Genomic DNA, 19,190 nt, shown 5'->3' on the forward strand with positions numbered 1-19,190 from the left:
TAGTTATCTGTTGAGAAAGGAGGAAGAACTGTCGATCCCCCAAGCTGTAACAAAGTGGATGTATTTGTGGGATTACAAGTGTCAGGAAAGGGTTAAAGAACGACACAAGACACTCAGGCACTGCTTAATTAAAAGTTAGTACTTATCTTTATTAGATGCGTACAATGGTCCAAGACAGCAACAGTTCCATCAACAAGATTGGTTTATCCCAGGGAGTGCCCAATTTTTTATTATCTAACTGGGAAGAGTCAGGCTGGGAGAAACCAGCATTTCTTTATACGTATCCAGAAAATGTCAGCATCAGCACTCAATACTATGATATCTGGGGTTAACAATTATACACTGATCCTAACCAATCAACTCGTTACATGACCATTGCTAGTTTATTTTGACCAAACCTTCTTGTTACATTATAATATGACAAAAACTTGCAATTGTTAGCATGATAATATATTTTGTATATTAGCAGCTGCTTTCTTTCTCAGGACCCATCTGGGCATAACATCCATAACTTTCCTCTTATAAGGTCACTCCCACCCCAACCTAGTCTGAGACGGTGGACACAGGATGATCACAGGGGCACAGACTAGACAAATCCACCTGTACATCCACACCACATGTATTCAGTATTCCATGATTTTTTTGTATTTAACTTGCTAAAATGATTAACCCTTAGGTGGCTCTAATAGTGGAATAAAGTAGAATAATTAGTAAGCCTCACTATTCCTGCTACAAAAGCAACAAAGGGGAGCCCGCCTTGTGTAACAATAGTCAACACTGGTACTGTACCGTCATTTTTTACATTTTGGTTCATCACTTTGTTCTTGTATAAGCAAATAACATGTTGTCAATAGCAAAATGCAGAGTCTGTACCAACTAAATAACATACTTCTATGATTTTAAGCTGAAATGTATTTTTTTATTTATAATACAATGTTTTTTACAAGGTTGTGAGATGATGGGTCTATGTTTTTGCATATAAATCTTTGACAATTCACAACAAGCTTTTTTTTTTTTTTAATTTTGTCTGTAAATTGCAGGTTGCTAAGTTTGTTCTGAAAAGGCTGAAGGTTGGGGGTGGGAATGGACTGAGACCACCATTAAGTGGCTTTGCAATACACCAGAGGACTAGTTGCAGTTAATCAGTAATTTTTCACAGACGACATCTAATCTATGAGTATAAATTACTTTGCAGTCTTATTATTTCTTAATTGAAGTGCACCAATGTGAAATTGCCATAGATGTAGCAGAAATGATTCAAGCCTCAATTAACTTGCATGGAATTGAGGGGTTCTTTTTTTTTTAATCTTTGAGTGAAGATTGTTGCTTAACAACTTGTAGTTGTTTAAACAGTTGCTAGGAAATTAGTGACAATTGTAGTTGTTAAACATTATCTTCTGTTAAAAATATGCTGCACACAATTCTCACAGACACTTCTGACTAAAAGAAATTCCCTCATTTACTGGTTTCAAAGTAGACTCGATGAAACCATTACGTGTGCTTTAATGAAAGCAATACACATTTCCATCATATGTATCGGGCACATGTTGTTTTTGACTACACCATTTAATGTTTATGTACTCTTTTTGAATAACTAAAAACTTGACATACTAAGACCATACTAAGTCACTATTTTTGAAGGACTGAAACTGAGAACTTTGGCTGGTTGACTCTTCCTTGTGTACTTATCACTTCTAATGGTCTGGAGTAGGGAGATATCAGTCATCCTGCAGCTGTATGGATCTCCCCCTCCTTTCTATGCATTCTGCAAAATGAAAATGATTGCAAAATATTTCAGGAAAATAAACATATTTTTTTAGTAGCAAAAGTTTGAAAGACATAAGGAGGTGTTGGCTGATTTGCTAGCGTGTAGAAATGGTGCACAAGGTGAATGTACAATCAGATAAATGAATAGGTATGATTATGGCTTTGAATACCTAACTATGTGTATGGGAATTAAAAAAACTAAAACAATTTTGTTTTGCTTTATCTGATTTAGATTAAAATCTTCACCCTTTTCACTAAGCCAAACAAAGTTGTTACGTGGACAAGTCCTAGTGTATGGTAGCTGATTTCTCAATTCAAAAGCTGCTCAGCCCACTTGGGAGGTGATGGATGATTTGGGTGGAATGGCTTTGGTAATGATAGAATTATAAATAGAAATACAGGTAAAATATGTTGTCTTTCTTCTTAAGACTTTCAAGGGTCCAGATATGTGGCTTCTGAATTTATACAACAATAAATAAATATAAAGCATACATAATTTTGAATAAAGTCCATATATCTAAAAAACAAATATATCCTTGTATTGAAAGTGATGTCACTTACACAGTTTAGATAAGCTATGCGTGTAACATAAAATACAACTACGTGAGTGTATTTTTTATGTCTGCCTGCATAAAATTCATTACCTACTTCTCTCTCTTGACCTGTCTAATTTATTTTATCATGGGATGTAGCCTGTACATGCTTATTAGTAATTAGGTTACATGTTTATGTATTGGATTTACATAACTTAGGGCTAAAGCACATAATCGTCTTCCTAGAGCCCATTTCTTATTAGGATTGGCATATGTTCTAAATGTATGATTAAATTGTTGTGTATTGTGTTTGCATAATCTGTGCTTTATACAACAAAAGAGAGGAAATCCATGTCTGAAAATTATAGTTCATCTTCTTACCACTTCCTGGTGGCATATTTGTGACAGTTGGTGGCACCAAATAGTGAGTGTAGAACTAGTAATACTAGTAGCAAACACTTCGGAAAAATGCTTTAATCAAAATAAAAATATACATAAAATGCTATAAAATAAATTATATACAGTAAGCTTTATTTCTAGTGTCTATATTTCCTTATGACAGGCGCTCCACATACTTCATTTTGGTGCCTTATCATTAGGCTTATGTACATTTATGAGCACGGATAAATGAAAGGCTGCTTCTGAAGTCATGGTAATGCCTGCAGGTTTGCCCACATAGCCTTATGAGTGATTAATCTCTTGTATTAAAAGATTAGTAAACTGTGAATGTCAAGGGGATTTGATCTGAAGACTGTTTATTAATAAGATTACTTAGCTTTCAAAGATAAGACCACCTTGCAAGTGATTCTGCCATTCTCATTTTAATAAGGTGCTGATCCTAAACAGGAAGTTACAACTATCTTTATTTATTTTTGGCATTTTTACAGTAGTGATAAAAGTATGAACACTTCATTCTGTGCTTCAACAAAGCAGCATTAAAATAATCCACTGAACATAGAAATAAGAAATTTTCTATTGTTGGGTATTTATTAATGGTGCAGATACAGATGCTATTCCAAATATTGCAGCAATAGTTATTAGCATTGTTATTAGGTTGTTCCTGGTCAGAAGTGTTCATATGCTAAATTATTGGAAAAGTAAGTGTTCACCTTGTTTAGTAAGTAAGATACACGTATGTTGAATAAATCTTTATTAAGTACATTAATAAATCAATAATGTGTGAACAAAAAAACAGTTGATTTTATCTAGGATATCATTGAATAGGTAAAGTGCACCTTATTTACTATCAGTCACTTGCAAACTAAACATACACTTTGAAAAGTCAGTAAAGCCAGAATAAAGTATATAAAAATAAATATATATATAATAAAAAGAAAAATAAAGAGGTTGCCAAATCTATTGGCAGCTCCATTGTACAACTCTCGTGTACAAGCCAAAAAAAAAGGGTTTTGGCTGCAATAGTAATGTGGTAGCTTGTGATTACCTACTAAATAATTCCATGTATATGCCTTTAGCATAGCTGACCATTTATGTATGCATTACAGTTGTGTTTTGGAACCGTTCACACTTTAAATATAAAATATTTTATTGAATTAAACCATATTTTTCCCTTACCCATAGGTAAGTCACAGTTGTATTGCATAAAAACAACAATAAAATGCCTTTCAGATTCAAATTATGTCAAATAAAGGTGACTATAAAGGGTACACATAAGCCAAAAAAAGCAAAAATCCATAGGATAAACTCTGTAAAATATGGGACTGCCAAATTTACTGTCACTTTTCCTGCAGTTCATGCTGAGCTGATTACTTCATTCTTGACCCGAGGACACAACCTGTTTGCGGCTGAGAATTAATATGTGATGGTAGATCTGTCTTTATGAGCACACAATGACAAGTGTGCAGGAAGAAGACATTCATGTGTGCTGCTGTTTTTTGATTTGCTTCAAAGGTCAAAGCTCAACTTCAATTGCCAAGACATCTATGAACCATGTTTCCCCAAATAACATAATTATAGCTATAAAAAATAGCTCAAGCAGCAGATTGGCAGGAGCTGGGAGCACTTTTATTCTCCATTATAATGGGAAAAATAAGAAAACACGTGAAATTTTCTTTAGCATGGTCAGTTCTTGTAGCTCATCTAAATATACATCAGTGAAAGAAAAATGATCAGTGTTAAAACATGTTGTGCATTTCAGCATTTGTTTAGTAAATATATAATCTGTCTTTTCCCAATAATGTCGTATTCATCATTTTGTATATTTGGTATTGTATAATTTTATTGGCGAAGAAGGAGTGTTTTTAGGAGAGACCATTGGGTTATGTATAGAAAATTTGAGTTTATTATAAACCTATAATTGACAATGATCATGTCTTGACATAGGGCTGTATTAAAACATTTAAGTGCAATACATTTGGTAATCCAGGGATTCCAGGATTATGATGGATTGGATAAATTAAAAGTAAAAAAACAGCTAAAATACTTGTTATCTGGTCATGTGATTTCTGTTAAAATGTAGAAATAGGTAAACTGATTATCCCCTTTAAAACATCTAACCAGGGGTGGTGTTTAGACATGTGGTCAGAGGTGAGGCAGGAGCTTGATTTCTCCAAGATTTACATGTTTTAGTTATTCTTTCACTCCTAATTTATCCTTCCAAGCATCACCTTTGTCATCACTAAACATTATTATATAGATTCATTATAAACTATTTATGCCTTATTTATCTAGATCAACATAATTGCATGTATGAGCAAATAAGATTTATAAGTATGAGAAAATTAATTTTCACATGTAGCAAATTACACTGCTATTGGCCTGAGCTTGATCCCATAAATCTCTGGTTTAGAACTGCTAATTGAAATGTTATTCTGTTTAGCAGAGCTTTACAGAAATATGACATACACAAAGTTCTTAAACAGTGGAGTAATTAGTTTGGGTTAATTAATTATTATGTTATTATTTTATCATGTAGTCATTTAGACTTTCAGTTTTGTTTCATCAACTGTGCCTGGTTTCTTTTATTCACCTTCATGTACATTTTTCACATCTGACACCAACTTTTGGGTTCCATTTACAGATATAAATCAGGTATCTATGACATAGTTAAAAGATGACATAGTGCACTCAAAAAGAGCACAGCCAAAGGGGGTAATCAGCATTCCTCCCTATTGCTGAGCACTGTTTTACATGCTGAGGCAAGTTAATTCATAGCTATAGCAAAAAAGGAGGCTGCAGATATTCTAGAATAGGTATTTTAGGTAATGCTCATCTGTCCGGCGACTCTGTGCTGTGCACCATCATGGTAATAAACACTGTTTGTTCTGTCCAGCAATGTCAATTGCGGCAGCCAGGAGAATTGGCATACCAGCAGCCCTTGCTTCTCTTTAGCAGTGCAGCCTGATGGATTTATGGCATCCCCAGCATCCATTGTTAGGCTGTGCACAGCTGAAGGGGATTCTAGAGGCTGATCAGCTCCCGATTCAGTCCTGCATTGCTATTGGCTGCTGGAACTTTAAAGCCTCTCTGCTCCCAGTCATCAGTGCCTGTTGTAGCGTTTAGCTGGACTAATCTGTGCTGGGAGATTATTCGTCTGATTTACTGTTGCTGACCTTGCCTTTTTCTGACATTGCCAGTTTATGCTGCCTGGACCGACCTTTGCCTGTCACCCTGACTCTGCTTGTGTTTTGTCCTTGTGTACTTCGTTTGGTGGACAGATATTCTGTGTATGTCTTCTGCTCTGTATACTTGACTTGGCTCTGTTGGAATCCTGGTACTGATATCTGTGGGCTCCTGGCTTGCTGCCAGCCCATCCCCAGACACCATCCCTTGCGTAGTAAGTCCTGGGGGCAACCGAGTGCTGGGAGACACAACCAGTCTCCTGAGGATAAGCGGGGGCTTACTAAAGGTGAAGATTGGGGTGTTAGATTTGGGGACTGGTGTCTGGTGGGGACTGGTGCTGACCAGGGCCTTACAAGGTAAATCACAATCACAATACAAGTGCTGATGATGACATCAAATGAGCTGTCAACTGTAACATAACCAGATAGATCTGTGAATTATAGAAAATTAAGCTAGATTGATCAATCTTTTGTATTCATTGTCAGCAAATGTAATACTCTCATGCGTTTAACAAAAGAAAAACAAGTTCATGTAGAAGTCATTCATACATTCTATTACATAGAGTCCTAAACTAATAAAGCCTAGCTACGGATATGCCAAACAGATTGTTACATGTTCCCTTTTTAGCAAACAGTAATAAGGAAGAGTACAATAGCCAATATAATGAGCGTGCTATGAAGTGTATTTACATGTTTTGCACTTTGCTGTTTTAAATTATACAATTTTTTTTCAGATATTATTGAGGGACAGGCAAACAATAACCCGTGTAATCAGTTTCTGTTGCCTCATATTTTTATATTCGTTCTATTTCATGGAAAAGGCTAATTGTGCAGAAGAAAAAACTGCAAATTGCTCACTCATTTTAATGCCAGTTTACTACAAGTCCAAAAAAGGGACCCTAGGGCAGGGGTGCCTAAAAAGTCGAACACAATCTACTGGTCGATTGCAAAGGCAACGCGAGTAGATTGGTGAGCCCTGCCTACCCCTACCTCCTGTTTACCAGCAGCCCTGCTGTAGTCTATAGGGATGCTGGGGATGTCTTTCAGTGTGTGCGTGAGAGGGCTCAACAGTGGGGAGAACAGAACAGTGGGGAGTGGGGAGGGAGGCGGAGAGGGTGGGGGGGCCGTATGAGGTGAACAGTGCTGGGCAGCCAAGTCAGTTCAGACTCTGTGTCAGGGTTCAATTACTGAGATACCTTTGTACAGATTAGCAGTTCTTTTTCCTGTGCAGCTTGTCATTCACCTATGACAGGTGAACTGAAACTTTCCTGTCACTGTAATCTTGTAGTGCAATCTCTGTGCAATGTTCTGATATTGTATGTCTCATTAGCTTATATATATATATATATATATATGCTAAATATATAAATGCTAAATATATGTTTAGCATTTGTATTGTTGGTAAATCACTTTGACTTGGTCATTTTAAATGTAGCCTGCAAGCCAAAATGTGGGCACCCCTGCTCTAAGGAATCTAATGTAAAACCTGTGCCTAGAGCAATAATATTAGGGGGGGTTCAGAAAAAGTAAAAAAAAAATACCTTTGTTAGGATAACTATTACTATTACAACTCTAAAGGCTGGAAGTTTTGTTCATGTAAGAGATTTTTGATACCATAGATAAGTAAAAACAAACATTTCTGGACCTGAAAGAGCCATTAGAAAAAGAATCTTGATTTATACACAGGATACACCAGTAGATGGTGCTGGGTCTTCAGCTAAAGTGTATAACAGACTCTTGCTGTCAATCACATTATTAGAGTTTGTTACATACTTTACATAAGAGCATAGTGCCAGCTACTGGTGGCTAACGATAATAAACAAATTTCATTTACGAGCAAGTGACCCATTACAACTCAAAAGCGTAAAACACTGTAAAAGGAGGGAAAAACAAATAAACAAATTGAGAGATATAATTTAATTTTTTTCTATCTTAAATAAATATTTTAAAAATAACATGTCATGGATGTATTTATTTACATTATTTTTATTGGTATTCCTGTTTATTTATTTGAATATTAGTAATGATAACCACATTTTGTGCTCTTGATTTATACTTTTGTCAATGGGCCTGATCTAATAAAGCTCTCCAGGGCTGGAGAGGATACCCTTTGAGCCTGGGTAAACCAGCAAACCTGGAATGAATCTGGTCCAGGATTGAAAACATTTGCTAACAAATAGCAGGTTTGCAGGATCACCCAGATTTACTGATCAATGTGTATCATCTCCAGCCTTGGAGAGCTTTAATAGATGAGGCCGAATGTAATTTTCCCTTCCAGGTAAAAGTAGTTACCTTGGGTAATATGCATAGCGATATTTGAGTATTTACTGTAGTTGGATCCCCAGACCATAAATAGAAGGATTCCCCCTACCCAGCAGAACTTTTACATATTTAGAAAAAATTATAATATTTATATATACATGATATAAATGTAGACATTATATAAAGGTCTAAATTGGAAGTAGTGCTTTAAAGGCACTTACCCCATTTCTAATAGTATACAAATTGCGACCTCCTCCAATTTAGAGGCAAGTTTTATATTAAGTTCTTTTGGCTAACTACCATAACTAACTAATGGTGATCTTATTTCTAATAAGCTTTGTTATTAAAACTGCATGTATGGATGGACAATTTTTAATAATGTAATAATAATAATGTATCTAGCAGTTGAAATGAAGTGTCAGCTAAAATAATTATTTTACCAGTTTACAGTCCAGCGGATCATTCTCTATATTCCTGTTTTTTTTTTGCAGGTTTCTTAAGCACTGGGGACCAAGCTGCAAAGGGAAATTATGGACTCCTTGATCTAATCCAAGCCTTACGATGGACTAGTGAAAACATTGGTTTTTTTGGGGGTGATCCTTTAAGAATAACAGTATTTGGATCTGGTGCGGGTGCGTCAAACGTCAATCTGCTGACTCTGTCCCATTATTCAGAGGGTAACCGTTGGAGCAATTCCACCAAAGGTATAATAAATGTTTCAAATTTTGTCACATTTGGCTTGTCTTGCATGTTGCCACACTGCAAATTTGTACTGAGCATTATCACTTTTTGGTTTGTTTGCTTTGACATTTCCATGCATGAATAAATGCTGCTAAATAGTTGCATTGTTACATAGTAGATTAGGTTGAAAAAAGACATAAGTCCATCAAGTTCAACCACTAGGGAAAAAAACATATCCCAGATATATAGCCCTATAAGACATAGTTGGTCCAGAGGAAGGAAACAAAACCCTGGTACAATTAGCTTCAACGGGGGAAAAAAATTCCTTCCTGATTCCATGAGGCAATCTGATGTTCCCTGGATCAATAGTCTGTTATTTTGACGTTAAAGCCTTAATACCCAGTTATATTCTGTGATTCTATACATCATCCAGCTTTTTCTTAAAGCAATCTATAGTAGTTGCTGAAACTACTTCCTGAGGGAGCCAATTCCACATTTTCACAGACCTTACAGTGAAGAATCCCTTCCTTATCCGGAGCTTAAACTTCTTTCCCTCCAGATGCAAAGATTGCCCTCTTGTTCTTTGTAATGATCTCAAAGTGAATAATGGGGAAGAGAGTTCTCTATATGGACCATTTATACATTTATACAGGGTGATCATATCCCCCCTTAAACGTGTCTTCTCAAGGGAGAATAGATTCAGTTCAGCTAATCTCTCCTCATAGCTGAGCCCCTCCATTCCTTTTAATAATTTAGTTGCCCTTCTCTGCACTCTCCCCAATTCCACAATGTCCTTTTTGTGAACTGGTGCCCAAAACTGGACTGCATATTCCAGATGTGGTCTGACCAATGCTTTGTACAGGGGCAGGATTATGTCTCCATCTCTGCAGTCTATTCCTCTTTTATTACAGGAAAGTACTTTACTAGCTTTAGATATTGCAGCTTGGCATTGCATGCTATTATTAGGTCTATGATCTACCAGAACCCCCAGATCCTTTTTCATTTCTGACTTCCCCAACTGTATTCCCCCTAGACAGTATGAAGCATGCATGTGGTTAGCCCCCAAGTGCAAACCTTAACATTTATCTATATTAAATGTCATTTGCCTCTTGGCTGCCCAATCAAACAGTACATCCAGGTCTGCTTGTAGATTATAGACATCCTGTATGGACTTAATTCCATTACATGGTCTGGTGTCATCTGCAAACACAGAAATGGTACTTTTAATCCCAAACTCTATATCATTTATAAAGATGGTAAACAGTAAAGGTCCCAACACTGAACCCTGGGGTACACCACTAATAACCTTAGAATATTCAGAGTATGAATCATTAATTACAACTCTCTGGATGCGATCTTTAAGCCAGTTCTCTATCCATTTACAGAGTGACTTTTCTAAACCTATCAACCTTAACTTGCAGTCTGTGGGGTACAGTGTCAAATGCTTTAGCAAAGTTCAAGTACACTATATCAACTGCTATTCCACTGTCTACCTGTTTACTTACTTCCTCATAAAAAGAGACTTAATTTGTTTGACAACTTCTCTGTCTTTCTTGTCTTTCTTGAAGCCATGCTGACTATCACTTATAATATTATTTTCTAGCAGAAACTCCTCTATGTGGCTCGTTATCAAACTCTCTAAGACCTTTCCAACTATGGACGTTAAACTAACCAGTCTGTAGTTACCTGGTAATGACTTTGTAAATGACATGTTTTTATTTACTCTGCAAATTTCCAAGGACAACTTTGGAATACCTGTACATTATGAGCACATTTCTAAAAAAAAAGCATGGTTTTCCTTAAAGGTGTTTTTCTTTTTTTGGAAAACATCCAGTGAACTGTGATATATAAGGTCAATTGTATTCTGTCATTCTTAGTGGCAAGTCTAGCTTCTTCTTGTAAAAGCAAAATACCATTTTATTTTAATGGTTGATGCTCAAGAAACATTATCTAGGTTAAAAGAGGAACGTCATGATAACACACACTTACTGAAAATTCATGAGTTGAATTTATTACTTTCTCTGAGAAGTAGGTTTAAATGTTTTGCATGCATGATTCCAAATCGTCAAAGCCTTGAGCTCTAAGTCATATTTTATTTTACTTATTCTTTCTTGTCCTTTTCAGTTCCACCCAATGAAAGTAATACAAATTGTTTTCTTTCATGCTTTGTGTAAAATAGGGAAAAAAACAGTTGATGCAATGTTAAAAAAGTTCTGATAAGTGTGAATAGGGCATGAAACACTATTTTTACCGATTTAATAAATGTTTTAAAAATGTAGAAAATTGAATATTTTATTTAGATAATGGTAAACCAGGCACATTTTTTTATTTTAAAATGAATGTGTAAATAAATTTCACATGTCCAGATCTTTGGGAAATAAACCTTGAAAAAATAAACTTCAACCAATTTTTTTTAGACAGAAAACAAAGTTATTGATAAAAACTAAATAAGAAAAACCCAAAAAGTAGTGGACTAGGTGGAGGAGCAAGGGAAGGATTAATTGAGGGGGAAGAAGGTTAAGGTGAAGAGGTGTCGTTAAGGACTGGGGGAAATACTGTTTATTAGTATTTTTATTTTATTTTGGATATTCCTCTTTTGGGAGGACTAGAAGCCCTATAGGTATAGGATTTCACACTTTGCTGCTATCTGCCCTTCCCCCTCTGGCTGCAGCCTTTCCTCCTTTAATTGCTACTTCCTGCTTCTACTCTTCTGCCCTCCTCCAAACATTATAAAAGGGCAGCAGTCAAAGCAAGTCAGCATTGGGCATCTGCAAAGGCCTCATTATATATGCCTGATTGGTGCCAACAATGAATGTCCACATATTCACATTTAAAACCATTTCAATCATTTAGCAAAATTAATAATAGATATATTATACTATAGATGTAAAATGAAAAAGTAATTGTGACCTTTGCCTCGTTGCCCTTCACCAAATCAGAAATTACATGTCATAGACATTTACAAACACCTATCAGTCTCAAACATTGACAATGAAAATTTTGATCACTCCTCCATGCAAAATGTGTTCAGTTTGATGTTTGTGGAGTTCCATGCATGATCTTTCATATCTCCCCATAACATATCAATCGGATCCAAATTAGAGCTTTGACTAGTCCAGTCCAGAATCCACCATTTCTTTTGATCCCTTGCTTCACAACATTATCATGTTGAAAGGTCCCTTCCAATTTTCCAACATTCCTCCAGATGACCTCTGATATGATTCAAAGTTGACTCAATGTTTGTGACATTTACAGCATCATTCTTCACAGTTTGTATGGGGCATCTTGCCCTGAAATGCTGTCTTCAGTTTGCACCAAATTTGGCTAATGTTGATGTGGATAAACAAATGCTTTCCTATGGCTCACCTACAATGTAGCTTACAGTGTCATTTTTATTGTTAGTAGATGCATGCACTATGACACCAACTGTAGCAGATCCCACAATTAAATGTTGGGGTAGTTTTCTTTTAGCACCATATGGTCAGCTTTTGGTTAAAAATCTCAAATTTAAAGGATAATTTTCTTAATACAGAAGGTGTAGTTAATTATTTTGTCAATCTTTGTAAACACCTTGAGTTATAAGCATCTACAACCTCCTCTGATGAAGGTCTTATAGGACTATTTATTCATGGCATCATGAGCTCATACATGTCAGTAGCAAAGAGAACACAGGACCTTGGAAATCAGAGGCTTAAATAAGACAGGTTCTACCTGCCTTCTCCCAAAGGAGGTTCTAATCATTCTCAATTATGCATTGTATGCAGACTGCCCAAGGTAATTCCCAGATGTGATGCTGACCTTTCTTGATTAAAAAAATTGAAAGCTTGTGAATGAAAGGAATAATAAGGCCAGAGAAGAAAGGGCTAGATAATTCTGAATAATGTTCCAGCCAAAAAATAAGGCAAACTCTATCTGACTTGCTGGAGCTTTTCTAATGCACACTGTCAATTTGCAGTGAAATTGGAGTAAAAGTTTTCTAGAAACGTGCAAGGCTGAATTTAGGGCTGGGATTCATCTTTAATATGCATGCATGGAAAAATTGCCAAAGCTTGATTTCTCTGTAAAGACAGTGGTTAGCAGTGTACATATTTCTTTCATTTATTAAAGTGCATGCATGTAATACATTTTAAGAAAACCATGTGCTTATCTTTTTAAAATGTTCAAATATTGATAACTATTTTGATTTTTGAAAAATACAGTGAATACATTTTTTGTTTTTTTTTAAATAGGACTTTTTCAAAGGGCAATTGCACAGAGTGGAACTGCCCTTTCTAGTTGGGCAGTAAGCTTTCAGCCTGCCAAATATGCCCGGATTTTAGCAACAAAAGTTGGGTGCAACATGACGGATACTGTAGAATTAGTGGAATGTCTGCAGAAAAAGCCTTACCGAGAACTTGTTGATCAAGACATACAGCCAGCAAGATATCACATAGCTTTTGGACCAGTAATTGATGGAGATGTTATTCCTGATGATCCTCAGATACTAATGGAGCAAGGTGAATTCCTCAACTATGATATAATGTTGGGTGTAAATCAAGGAGAAGGATTTAAATTTGTAGAAAGCATTGTGGACCACGAGGATGGAATTTCTGCAAGTGATTTTGACTTTGCCGTTTCAAATTTTGTGGATAATTTATATGGATATACAGAAGGAAAAGATATAATGAGGGAAACTATAAAATTTATGTATACAGATTGGGCAGATCGACATAATCCTGAAACAAGAAGAAAAACATTATTGGCATTATTCACCGACCACCAATGGGTTGCACCAGCAGTAGCAACTGCGGATTTGCACTCCAACTTTGGTTCTCCTACATATTTCTATGCCTTTTTCCATCATTGCCAATCTGATCAAGTGCCTGCTTGGGCAGATACAGCTCATGGAGATGAGATTCCCTATGTTTTTGGGATTCCAATGATTGGACCTACAGAGTTATTTCCTTGCAATTTCTCCAAAAATGATGTTATGCTAAGTGCGGTAGTAATGACATATTGGACAAACTTTGCAAAAACTGGGTAAGTAGCTTTCCTTTTGTAAATTTACTGTTTGGAATTGATGTTAATGTATTAATATTAAATATTTTTAATATTGAATTGTATTTACCTTGAAATGATACTATAACAGAGCACTATGTCAGCCAATCCTTAAGTTCCATGATTGTAGGCATGTTACACCTGGATTTATGAATCAGTTGTCAGACTTCTTTTAAACATCTATAATTAGACAAAGAGCTATAGATATGGTAATATTTTGCTGGTGCTTTTCTAAAGCTGTCCTAATTTCAGACCTCTTATAACACAAAAGAATTTCAACATCACACTGTCCTAAATGAATGGGAAATTAATCAGCTCATCAGCCATATTACCACAAACCTATCTGAAGGATAATGTTCCCTAGCACAATGTCCCCTGCAGAGAGTACCTTATTTTAGTTTTGACATTAGTCATATAGCTTTGTTTGCACTGACTGTATATCCAAAACTAACATTTTTATTAATTTTTTAGGGGACAGTACCAATTTTTGTTTTTGGTAAAAAAAAAAAAATACAATATTTGTAATAAAAATCTAAAAACAATATTTCCAAAAACTGTATATCAAATTAAACCCAAATTGATGTCAATGAAAGGAGTGTAAACAATGTTTAGGTAGGAATAATTTCTATACTGTTACTGTCAGTCATATTGAGTTGATAATTTGGTCTGAACATCTGAGCATCAACATCTTTTGGTTGTATATATCATTAAATTTTGTACACTAAAACCACTGAATTTGGTTACTCTTGGCTGCATTCACTTCATGTAATTGTTTACCAATAATAAGGGGTCATTCAGTTTTAGTGTGTTGATTGGCACTTTTCATGTTTTTATAGTATAAAAATCCTAAAATGTTGAAAATGTATTCAAACTGATAAATGAAAACAATTATATTGTGTTTCATCCTTATACACAAGACTGGAGAAGATAGACTTTCATGGGGAAACCTTGATCTGACTTGAGTTGAGTTCCTAAAAATCATCCAATATTAGTTTACAAATGTTTTAATCTTGAACCAGATCCATTCCAGGTTTGCTTGATCACCCAGGTTCTACCATGATAGTATATATTCTCTAGTCTTGGGAGTTTTATTAAATCAGACACTTAGGGTACTTAAGTCACTAATGTTTGTGATAATGTAGTAGCCTTGGGCACTCTAAAACAATTGCATTAAATGTTATTGTGCATAGAGCCCGTTTAATTAAATAATTAAAAGTTAAGCAGTTCTATACAATATTGTATCACTTTAGATGCCTTCCCAGTTTTTTCCCAATTCATTTGCTGGCAAAATTTTGTTGTAGATAATTGTGTGCTAAAACTATCAATCCACTTGCAAATTTCACATATCACATTCAGGTTAAATGAAAATACTATGGGCTCTGCTTTGCATAGTACTGATGGCACCCACCAAGATATAGCAAAACTAAAGAATTATTTTTATAAAATGAAATGACTTTTATTTGCTAATGTTCAAGTACCCGGGTTAGACTTTAATTCAGTCTTGAATCTTAGGCCCAGGCTGTACATGGAACCACAGCCTCTACCCACACAAGAATAAGCTTTGCCTTGTCCGTTTCCAAGTCCCACATCTTTTATATGGCAGTCAAATATCAAAGTTTGCATTGGTTTGGCAAGGGCCGTGGTTGCATTTTGAACTTTTTACAATATTTCTTACTTTTTACAATAATTCTTGTGTTATCAGGTTTTCTCACAATAGATTCAGTAAATATTTTGGCATTTTAATTTAACTTGTCAACAATGTATGTTTTTTTCTGTACGAAATTTAGTAGCTTATCTCCCAAAGCATATGTAAACCCAAAACAAAAAATAGTATTTGCAGCTTAGCATTCCTTAGATGTGGCAGTTACATTAGTGTTCTTTTTTATTTGTTAGAGCTATGAAAAATTACACTTCCTGTCCCAGTGTGGCTATGCTGTGTTGGTTTTACTTGGTAACAGGACTATTATAAGATTTTCATAGTAACCCAGGCATACCAGTAGCTCAGTTGGACTCGATCATCTTTAATACATCCACTTAACTGTTATTATTATTACATTATTGCTCGCCATCTGGCACAAATCAGCAGGCTTGTTCTTCTAATAATGCTTTTAACAAAAATGCAAAACACAGATTTATTGAAAAACTATTTCAAACTATACAACTGTCTTTGTTTAGAGTTATTAATATTCCAATTAATTTGGCTAGGAAATTTAGACAGCTTTAATTATTTAAGATATTTCCATTAGTTGGAACAATATACTGGATTTTCAAGCATGTAAAGCGGTATTTTGCTTGTCTCTAAATATCTAACATTTATTCATTTGCTACCTTTTATTTTTTGTTTTAGAGATCCAAATCAGCCTGTACCTCAAGACACTAAATTCATCCACACAAAGCCAAATCGCTTTGAAGAAGTTGCATGGACTAGATATTCACAAAAGGATCAACTATACCTCCACATTGGATTAAAACCCAGAGTTAAAGAACATTATAGGGCTAATAAAGTTAATCTTTGGTTAGAGCTCGTTCCGCATCTTCATGTTATCAATGACCTCACCACTACAAAAGGGCCATCTACAGACATCACTTCTACACAAACAAGGAAACCTCTTTTGCCTGTAACTTCAGCTATTCCTACAATAAATGAGAGTACCTTTAAGCAACAGCCTAGTCCATTTTCTTTGGAAAGAGACTATTCTACTGAATTGAGTGTCACTATTGCTGTTGGGGCATCTCTGCTTTTTCTCAACATCTTAGCTTTTGCAGCACTGTATTATAAAAAGGACAAAAGGAGACACGACGTGCATAGGAGATGTAGTCCTCAACGCAATACTACAAATGACATAGCCCATGCACAAGAAGAGGAAATTATGTCTTTACAAATGAAGCACACAGACTTGGACCATGAATGTGAATCCATCCATCCTCATGAGGTTGTGCTCCGAAATGCCTGCCCTCCGGACTACACTTTAGCGATGAGAAGATCCCCAGATGATATTCCATTAATGACCCCCAATACTATAACAATGATCCCTAACACCATACCAGGGATTCAACCTATACATGCCTTTAATACTTTTACTACGGGACAAAATAACACACTTCCCCATCCTCATCCACATCCACATCCGCATCCACATTCACATTCTACAACCAGAGTATAGCCAGACTAGATGGAAAACAGACTTTATTTTTGATGTATTACAGTAGTTGACCTTACTGGGATTTTCTTGGATTTTCAAACTTGCAAGACTTAATGCTATTTAAACATTGAAAATTACAATGTGCATACTGCATATACATATCAAAAAAAAAACTTTTTGGATTTTTGAAAAAGAAAATGTAAATATTCAAAGTGGACAAGAGCAACAATTGAAACAATTGTTGTGAATATTTTTTGTTTTTTTAATTCATGTTCAACTTTTTTTGTTTTGTTTTTTTTTTTTTTTTAGGATTTATGTTACAAATTGGCTTTAGGCATGTGCTTCACAAAAGGAGAGGACAAAGACTTCAAATGTATTTATATGCACAAGGGACTCACTCATGGAATGTCTGATCTTTTTCACCTTTTTTATTTTAAAACTGTTTTACTGTGTAGATCATATATAAGTGCACAAAGCACCGATGCTGTTAAGGCCAGAATTTGGCCCCATTCTATTAACTGCCAATTGAGCAAAGAGTTTTAAGTCCTGGCAGGTACAATATTATCACTTAAGTGCTGTCACTATCAAATGTGGGAATAAAGGAAACAATATTTTTAGCACGAAGTGCATGATAATTTGTATGCTTGGTGGCTGCGCTGCTGATTAAGCCACAATTAAAGTTGTTCTCATCCCATTAAAGTTTTTATAACAGATTACTACATCAATTGGCAAACCTCAGGATGATTTTTAGAGGGGAGGGATAAGTATTTGAAGTTTAGTAACTTAATGTATTGTCCTTGGCATTAAGCTAGATCTGAAAGGTTCATTGTATGTTAAAGATAAAAGTGAAAAATTGGTGCAAATCCCAAAGGATATCTGTATTTAAATTTTTATTATAGATTGTACTAATTCTAAACAATTTCTAGAAAAAAGATTCAGTTTCATTTAGTATAGCTGACATATGACGTTGGTAAGTAATAATGTGTCCAAAGAAAAATTTGAGTTATTTTCCCACTACTGAAATTTTTATTTTATTTTTCATGATGCATGTCCACACGTGTTCAAAAATGAATTTTATTCTCTATCACTGTAAATTTATTTATATATTGATGTTACCTCACAGCAGTATTATCAGTAAAATGTATACATATGTAGATACAAAGAATACACTATAATGAAGGGTGCCAACAAGATTTATAAACCCAATTCTGGGTTTGTAATTTTTTACTAATACTATCCAGTCACAAAAGTATTAATTTCCCTATTGTTTATCAGGAAAAAATATTTATCACAGTCTTTTCAAGGTGTTTGTATATGTAACAGATGTACATTTATATGGAAAATGATAAAGGTGGAGTTAAGAGCACATCACTAAGAAATACTTTTCTCTCTTACCTGTATATTTCTAATAGAAAACAGTTAATGCGCTTTTTTCTTTTTTTCCCCTTAATTATTTTCTTTCTTTTTTTTTCGTTTTTTTTTTTTTTTTTTTACATTTTTCAAAATTATTAGTAATTTTGATAGTTTGTAAGATAATGCAAATACGTTCCTCTGACAAACTAACTGCAGTAACTTTCTTTTCAGTTACTCTTTTTCAAGAATAAAAGCTTACTACACACAGAAATTGTAATTACTTAATGAAAATTACTTTGTACTTTTTGACTAGAATACTGGTCATTGAGTGAAATAAAAATAATCTGGATAATCAATATTATTCCAATGCTGAAAAGATGTGTTTGCTCATTAAAGAGCCAATTTGTTGACTAGTGTGTTGTCATTTGTTTACCGTTTAGTGCCAAATATACCTCAAGAAATGAATGGAATCACGATATGTAGTTTTTTTCCTTACAAATATAATTTCAATATTCTGCTTATTCTGCTTATCTGCAAAATCTGCAATAATTTTTGAGTAATCAATGAAGTCATTTTAAAATGAACAGGGAAAAATATATTGCTTGCAAATGAAAGAACCAACTAACCATTCATAAACTTACTGGATACCTTGCAGTGAGATGCTTGATGCTTGATGTGCATTGTCACAGGTTAAACTATAGAATAACAATGATCTGTACCTCCACGTATAGGATAACACCCTTGCAGTCACAAAAATTATTTTTTTGTGTCTATTTAAATTGCTATGCTGTGGCTATGCAGTGGTTTTATTGAAGGAAGTAAATAATGGATTT

At 34.8% G+C, this 19,190-nt stretch overlaps 1 protein-coding gene across 4 annotated transcripts in view; it reads left to right on the forward strand.

The window, feature by feature from the left end:
* Positions 1–17,624, forward strand: part of NLGN1 (neuroligin 1) — a 410,133-nt gene extending 392,509 nt beyond the window's left edge. For all 4 annotated transcript variants that reach the window (XM_072408123.1, XM_072408122.1, XM_072408125.1 and 1 more), the window contains 3 exons: positions 8,635–8,847; positions 13,054–13,843; positions 16,209–17,624. In XM_072408123.1, coding sequence (XP_072264224.1) covers positions 8,635–8,847; positions 13,054–13,843; positions 16,209–17,025 — 1,820 coding nt within the window. In that variant the 3' untranslated portion in view covers positions 17,026–17,624. The remainder of the gene's footprint in view (positions 1–8,634; positions 8,848–13,053; positions 13,844–16,208) is intronic.
* The last annotated feature ends 1,566 nt before the right edge of the window (positions 17,625–19,190 follow it).

This window comes from Pyxicephalus adspersus, chromosome 4 (genome assembly GCF_032062135.1).
Source record: "Pyxicephalus adspersus chromosome 4, UCB_Pads_2.0, whole genome shotgun sequence".
Lineage (NCBI taxonomy): Eukaryota > Metazoa > Chordata > Amphibia > Anura > Pyxicephalidae > Pyxicephalus > Pyxicephalus adspersus.